This window comes from Oncorhynchus masou, unplaced genomic scaffold (genome assembly GCF_036934945.1).
Source record: "Oncorhynchus masou masou isolate Uvic2021 unplaced genomic scaffold, UVic_Omas_1.1 unplaced_scaffold_1373, whole genome shotgun sequence".
NCBI classification, from domain to species: Eukaryota; Metazoa; Chordata; class Actinopteri; order Salmoniformes; family Salmonidae; genus Oncorhynchus; species Oncorhynchus masou.
This window is the reverse complement of record NW_027003637.1, coordinates 1-7500: the sequence shown is the minus strand read 5'-3', so window position 1 is coordinate 7500 and position 7500 is coordinate 1. Positions and strand designations below refer to the sequence as shown.

The 7500-nt window shown below is 50.1% G+C and overlaps 1 protein-coding gene across 1 annotated transcript in view; it reads left to right on the top strand.

The window, feature by feature from the left end:
* LOC135530538 (11-beta-hydroxysteroid dehydrogenase type 2-like) overlaps positions 1-4070 on the top strand; it is a 45813-nt gene extending 41743 nt beyond the window's left edge. Inside the window, 2 exon segments of the mRNA XM_064958839.1 lie at positions 1184-1369; positions 3923-4070. Coding sequence (XP_064814911.1) covers positions 1184-1369; positions 3923-3945 — 209 coding nt within the window. The 3' untranslated portion in view covers positions 3946-4070.
* The last annotated feature ends 3430 nt before the right edge of the window (positions 4071-7500 follow it).

The window sequence follows — 7500 nt, the reverse complement described above, 5'->3', positions numbered from 1 at the left end:
TGCAGAGGATTTTCCCAAGGTTACTGTTGACGCATATTCCACGGTATTTATTGGGGTCAAATTTGTCTCCATTTTTGTGGATTGGGGTGATCAGTCCTTGGTTACAAATTTTGGGGAGGATGCCAGAGCTAAGGATGATGTTAAAGAGTTTTAGTATAGCCAATTGGAATTTGTTGTCTGTATATTTGATCATTTCATTGAGGATACCATCAACACCACAGGCCTTTTTGGGTTGGAGGGTTTTTATTTTGTCCTGTAACTCATTCAATGTAATTGGAGAATCCAGTGGGTTCTGGTAGTCTTTAATAGTTGATTCTAAGATCTGTATTTGATCATGTATATGTTTTTGCTCTTTATTCTTTGTTATAGAGCCAAAAAGATTGGAGAAGTGGTTTACCCATACATCTCCATTTTGGATAGATAATTCTTCCTGTTGTTGTTTGTTTAGTGTCTTCTTCGGTTTTCTATTTGAGATTTTTAGATTTGATAGGGAAGCTGAGAGGTCAAATATACTGTTAAGATTTTCTACTGCCAAGTTTACACCTTCACTATTACAGTGGAACGTTTTACCCATGAAATTGTCTAAAAGGGATTGAATTTGTTGTTGCCTAATTGTTTTTTGGTAGGTTTCCAAACTGCATTCCTTCCATCTATAGCATTTCTTAATGTTACTCAGTTCCTTTGGCTTTTATGCCTCATGATTGAGTATTGCTCTGTTTAAATAGACTGTGATTTTGCTGTGGTCTGATAGGGGTGTCAGTGGGCTGACTGTGAACGCTCTGAGAGACTCTGGGTTGATGTCAGTGATAAAGTAGTCTACAGTACTACTGCCAAGAGATGAGCTATAGGTGAACCTACCATAGGAGTCCCCTCGAAGCCTACCATTGACTATGTTTGTCTCTCTCTGTCTCTCTCTCTCTCTCTCTCTGTCTCTCTCTGTCTCTTTCTCTCTCTGTCTCTCTCTGTCTCTCTCTCTCTCTCTCTGTCTCTCTCTCTCTCTCTCTCTCTGTCTCTCTCTCTCTCTCTCTCTCTCTGTCTCTCTCTGTCTCTCTCTCTCTCTCTGTCTCTCTCTCTCTCTCTCTCTCTCTGTCTCTCTCTCTCTCTCTCTCTCTCTCTCTGTCTCTCTCTCTCTCTCTCTCACCTCTCTCTCTCTCTCTCTCTCTCTCTCTCTCTCTCTCTCTAGGTCTGTGGGGCTTGGTGAATAATGCAGGAGTATGTGTTAACTTCGGGGATGCAGAGTTGTCTCTGATGTCTAACTACCGTGGCTGTATGGAGGTGAACTTCTTTGGGACTCTGAACGTCACCAAGACATTCCTGCCTCTGCTGCGTCAGGCCAAGGGACGCATCGTCACAATCTCCAGCCCTGCAGGTGGGTGAACGACACATACACACACTCAGAAATACAATTCACCACATACTCATACACACACCTTCCATATTGTCCAATCACAACGTTCAGGTGTTGAAACCAGTTGTGAGTGGACCAAGGTTCCTTCCTTTATTAAATGATCACCGAACAAAAACAACAAAATACCAAACTACACGCAAAGCTAAATAATAGTGCTAACAACATCCTGTCCTGTAGAGATACTGTCCTGTAGGGCAGAGCTGTCTCAATACTACCATCCCTATAGCAACCAATCAGAGCTGTCTCAATACTACCATCCCTATAGCAACCAATCAGAGCTGTCTCAATACTACCATCCCTATAGCAACCAATCAGAGCTGTGTCAATAATATCATCCCTATAGCAACCAATCAGAGCTGTCTCAATACTACCATCCCTATAGCAACCAATCAGAGCTGTGTCAATAATATCATCCCTATAGCAACCAATCAGAGCTGTCTCAATACTACCATCCCTATAGCAACCAATCAGAGCTGTGTCAATAATATCATCCCAATAGCAACCAATCAGAGTTGTCTCAATACTACCATCCTTATACCAACCAATCAGAGCTGTTTCAATACTATCCTCTTCATCCACCTCCACCTCCTCCTCTACCTCCTTCTCCCCCCTCTCCTTTTCTTCCACCTCCTCCACCTCCTCCTTTTCCTCCGCCTCTTTGTCCTCCTCCTCCACCTCCTCCACCTCCACCTCCTTATCCACCTCCACCACCCCCACCCCCACCTCCTCCACCACCTCCACCTCCTCCTCCAGCTCCACCTACTCCTCCACCTCCTCCTCCAGCTCCACCTACTCCTCCACCACCTCCTCCACACCCCCCTCTAACTCCACCTCCTCCTCCACCACCTCTTCCACCTCCACCTCCTCCTCCACCTACTTTTGATCTGCCTCCTCCTCCTCTTCCACCTCCTCCACCACCTCCTCCATCTCCACCTCCACCCCACCTCCACCACCACCTCCTCCACCTCCTCCTCCACCGCCTCCTCCACCGCCTCCTCCACCTCCTCCACTTTCTCCACCCCCTCCCTTCACCACCTCCTCCACACCCCCTCCAACTCCACCTCCACCTCCACCTCCTCCACCTCCTCCTCCTCCTCCCCACCTCCACTTCCTCCACCTCTACCTCCTCATCCACCTCCTCCTCCACCTCCTCCTCCACTTCCTCCACCAACTCCTCCACCTCCAATTCCTCCACCTCCACCTCCTCCTCCACCTCCTCCTCCACTTCCTCCACCACCTCCTCCACCTCCACCGTCCTCCTCCACCTCCTCCTCCTCCACCTCCCCCACCACCTCCTCCACACCCCCTCCAACTCCACCTCCACCTCCACTTCCTCCACCTCCACCACCACCTCCTCCACCTCCTCCTCCACCTCCTCCTCCCCCACCTCCACTTCTTCCACCTCCACCTCCTCCACTTCCTCCACCACCTCCACTTCTTCCACCTCCACCTCCTCCACTTCCTCCACAACCTCCTCCACCTCCACTTCATCCACCTCCACCTCCACCTCCACCTCCTCCTCCTCCACCTCCACTTCTTCCACCTCCACCTCCTCCACTTCCTCCACCACCTCCTCCTCCTCCTCCACCTCCCCCACCACCTCCTCCACACCCCCTCCAACTCCACCTCCACTTCCACTTCCTCCACCTCCACTTCTTCCACCTCCCACCTCCACTTCCTCCACCTCCTCCTCCACCTCCTCCCCCACCTCCACTTCATCCACCTCCTCCTCCACCTCTACCTCCTCCTCCCTCTACCTTCTCCTCCACCACCTCTTCCACCTCCTCCTCCACCTCCACTTCCTCCACTTCCTCCACCTCCACTTCTTCCACCTCCTCCTCCACCTCCTCCTACTCCTCCTCCTCCACCTCCTCCTCCTCCACCGCCTCCCTCCACCTCCTCCACCTCCACCTCCTCCTCCTCCCTCCTCCTCCACCTCCTCCACCTCCTCCTCCACCGCCTCCACCACCTCCTCCTCCACCTCCTCCTCCTCCTCCTCCTCCACCACCTCCTCCACCTCCTCCTCCACCTCCTCCTCCACCGCCTCCACCACCTCCACCTCTTCCTCCTCCACCTCCTCCTCCACCTCCTCCTCCTCCTCCTCCTCCACCTCCTCCTCCTCCTCCTCCACCTCCTCCTCCACCACCTCCTCCACCTCCTCCTCCACCTCCTCCTCCACCTCTACCTTCATATGAACCAGTGTTCTTTTCTTATCTTTACTGACGTGTTTAAATGTGTCCATATAAAACAAGCATTAATCGAAGGGCAAAGTGCGTAACTTACATTGTATCAGTTCTTTTAAGATAATAGAAGGTGATGTGAGGAAATAGTTAACATGTAGCATAAACACGTCCCTTCAACCCTCTGAAACAAATACCGATTTAGATATATTAAATACTGACGTTGTGGTCTCTCTCTCGCTCTCTCTGTCTTTATGTCTCTGTCTCTCTGTCTCTCTCTATCTCTCTCTCTCTCTCTCTTTCTCTCTCTCTCTCTCCCTCTCTCTCCCTCCAGGAGAGCAGCCATTCCCTGTCTAGCAGCGTACGGAGCCTCCAAGGCAGCTCTCAACCTGTTCATCAACACACTGCGCCACGAAATGGAACCCTGGGGGTCAAAGTGTCCACCATACTGCCATCCTCATACAAGACAGGTGAGGGGTCAGGGTTCTTGCATCCACCATTCTACTCTTCTCATACTAGATTAGGTGAGGGAAACCTGGGGAACAGGTTGTGGGGACTAATGCCAGAGAGATGCTAGATGGGATGGGGACATTCGCCAGAGAGATGCTTGATGGGATGGGGACTAATGCCAGAGAGATGCTAGAGTGGATGGGGACTAACGCCAGAGAGATGCTAGATGGGATGGGGACTAGACCCTGGGATAGATAGATATCTCTACAGAGCCACACAGGAAGTGCAGCTGTCACATGTGATGTTGATTGGTAGTAACAGTGTAAATCTTAATTTATACACTCATTAATGCCGATTACCATTATTTCATGCTAATAGCAGCAACGATGATATAATAGTGTGTAATTTACATCCCGTTTATTGTAGTGTCCACATGGTGTACCTCAATCTGTCTCTTCTGATTGGCTCGCCATGTGTGGAACTAGACTAACATATTTACATCTCATTAGCATGTTACTAGCGCCGTATTATCATGTTATGAGCACCTTAATTAGCACGTTATTAGCACATCATTAGCATGTTATTAGCACCTTATTAGCATGTTATTAGCATGTTATTAGCACCTCATTAGCATGTTGTTGGCATGTCATTAGCACCTTATTAGCATGTTATTAGCACATTATTAGCATGTTATGAGCGCCTTACTATCATGTTATGAGCACCTTATTAGCATGTTATTAGCACCTTATTAGCATGTTATTAACACATTATTAGCATGTTATTAGCACATTATTAGCACCATATTAGCATGTTATTAGCACCGTATTAGCGTGTTATTAGCACCGTATTAGCATGTTATTAGCACCGTATTAGCATGTTATGAGCACCTTATTAGCATGTTATTAGCACCGTATTAGCATGTTATTAGCACATTATTAGCGTGTTATTAGCACCTTATTAGCATGTTATTAGCACATTATTAGCACCTTATTAGCGTGTTATTAGCACCTTATTAGCGTGTTATTAGCACCTTATAAGCATGTTATTAGCACCATATTAGTGTGTTATTAGAGGCAAATATTATGTATTGCTCTTACCTACGTATTAAATCATCCTCTAAATTTAAACTAACTCAGTCCTTTATATATTCTGATCCCAGGTCAGTCCGGCAACCAGGAGTACTGGGAGAGAACCCACATTTAAGACATTTAAGTCATTTAGCAGACGCTCTTATCCAGAGCGACTTACAAATTGGTGAATTCACCTTCTGACATCCAGTGGAACAGCCACTTTACAATAGTGCATCTAAATCATTAAGGGGGGTGGTGAGAAGGATTACTTATCCTATCCTAGGTATTCCTTGAAGAGGTGGGGTTTCAGGTGTCTCCGGAAGGTGGTGATTGACTCCGCTGTCCTGGCGTCGTGAGGAGTTTGTTCCACCATTGGGGGCCAGAGCAGCGAACAGTTTTGACTGGGCTGAGCGGGAACTGTACTTCCTCAATGGTAGGGAGGCGAGCAGGCCAGAGGTGGATGAACGCAGTGCCCTTGCTTGGGTGTAGGGCCTGATCAGAGCCTGGAGGTACTGCGGTGCCGTTCCCCTCACAGCTCCGTAGGCAAGCACCATGGTCTTGTAGCGGATGCGAGCTTCAACTGGAAGCCAGTGGAGAGAGCGGAGGAGCGGGGTGACGTGAGAGAACTTGGGAAGGTTGAACACCAGACGGGCTGCGGCGTTCTGGATGAGTTGTAGGGGTTTAATGGCACAGGCAGGGAGCCCAGCCAACAGCGAGTTGCAGTAATCCAGACGGGAGATGATAAGTGCCTGGATTAGGACCTGCGCCGCTTCCTGTGTGAGGCAGGGTCGTACTCTGCGGATGTTGTAGAGCATGAACCTACAGGAACGGGCCACCGCCATGATGTTGGTTGAGAACGACAGGGTGTTGTCCAGGATCACGCAAAGGTTCTTAGCGCTCTGGGAGGAGGACACAATGGAGTTGTCAACCGTGATGGCGAGATCATGGAACGGGCAGTCCTTCCCCGGGAGGAAGAGCAGCTCCGTCTTGCCGAGGTTCAGCTTGAGGTGGTGATCCGTCATCCACACTGATATGTCTGCCAGACATGCAGAGATGCGATTCGCCACCTGGTCATCAGAAGGGGGAAAGGAGAAGATTAATTGTGTGTCGTCTGCATAGCAATGATAGGAGAGACCATGTGAGGTTATGACAGAGCCAAGTGACTTGGTGTATAGCGAGAATAGGAGAGGGCCTAGAACAGAGCCCTGGGGGACACCAGTGGTGAGAGCGCGTGGCGAGGAGACAGATTCTCGCCACGCCACCTGGTAGGAGCGACCTGTCAGGTAGGACGCAATCCAAGCGTGGGCCGCGCCGGAGATGCCCAACTCGGAGAGGGTGGAGAGGAGGATCTGATGGTTCACAGTATCGAAGGCAGCCGATAGGTCTAGAAGGATGAGCAGAGGGAGAGAGAGTTAGCTTTAGCAGTGCGGAGCGCCTCCGTGATACAGAGAAGAGCAGTCTCAGTTGAATGACTAGTCTTGAAACCTGACTGATTTGGATCAAGAAGGTCATTCTGAGAGAGATAGCGGGAGAGCTGGCCAAGGACGGCACGTTCAAGAGTTTTGGAGAGAAAAGAAAGAAGGGATACTGGTCTGTAGTTGTTGACATCGGAGGGATCGAGTGTAGGTTTTTTCAGAAGGGGTGCAACTCTCGCTCTCTTGAAGACGGAAGGGACGTAGCCAGCGGTCAGGGATGAGTTGATGAGCGAGGTGAGGTAAGGGAGAAGGTCCCCGGAAATGGTCTGGGAGAGAGGAGGGGATAGGGTCAAGCGGGCAGGTTGTTGGGCGGCCGGCCATCACAAGAAGCGAGATTTCATCTGGAGAGAGAGGGGAGAAAGAGGTCAGAGCACAGGGTAGGGCAGTGTGAGCAGAACCAGCGGTGTCGTTTGACTTAGCAACGAGGATCGGATGTCGTCGACCTTCTTTTCAAAATGGTTGACGAAGTCATCTGCAGAGAGGGAGGAAGGGGGGAGGGGGAGGAGGATTCAGGAGGGAGGAGAAGGTGGCAGAGAGCTTCCCTAGGGTTAGAGGCAGATGCTTGGAATTTAGAGTGGTAGAAAGTGGCTTTAGCAGCAGAGACAGAGGAGGAAAATGTAGAGAGGAGGGAGTGAAAGGATGCCAGGTCCGCAGGGAGGCGAGTTTTCCTCCATTTCCGCCGGCTGCCCGGAGCTCTGTTCTGTGAGCTCGCAATGAGTCATCGAGCCACGGAGCGGGAGGGGAGGACCGAGCCGGCCTGGAGGATAGGGGACATAGAGAGTCAAAGGATGCAGAAAGGGAAGAGAGGAGGGTTGAGGAGGCAGAATCAGGAGAAAGGTTGGAGAAGGTATGAGCAGAGGGAAGAGATGATAGGATGGAAGAGGAGAGAGTAGCGGGGAGAGAAAGCGAAGGTTGGG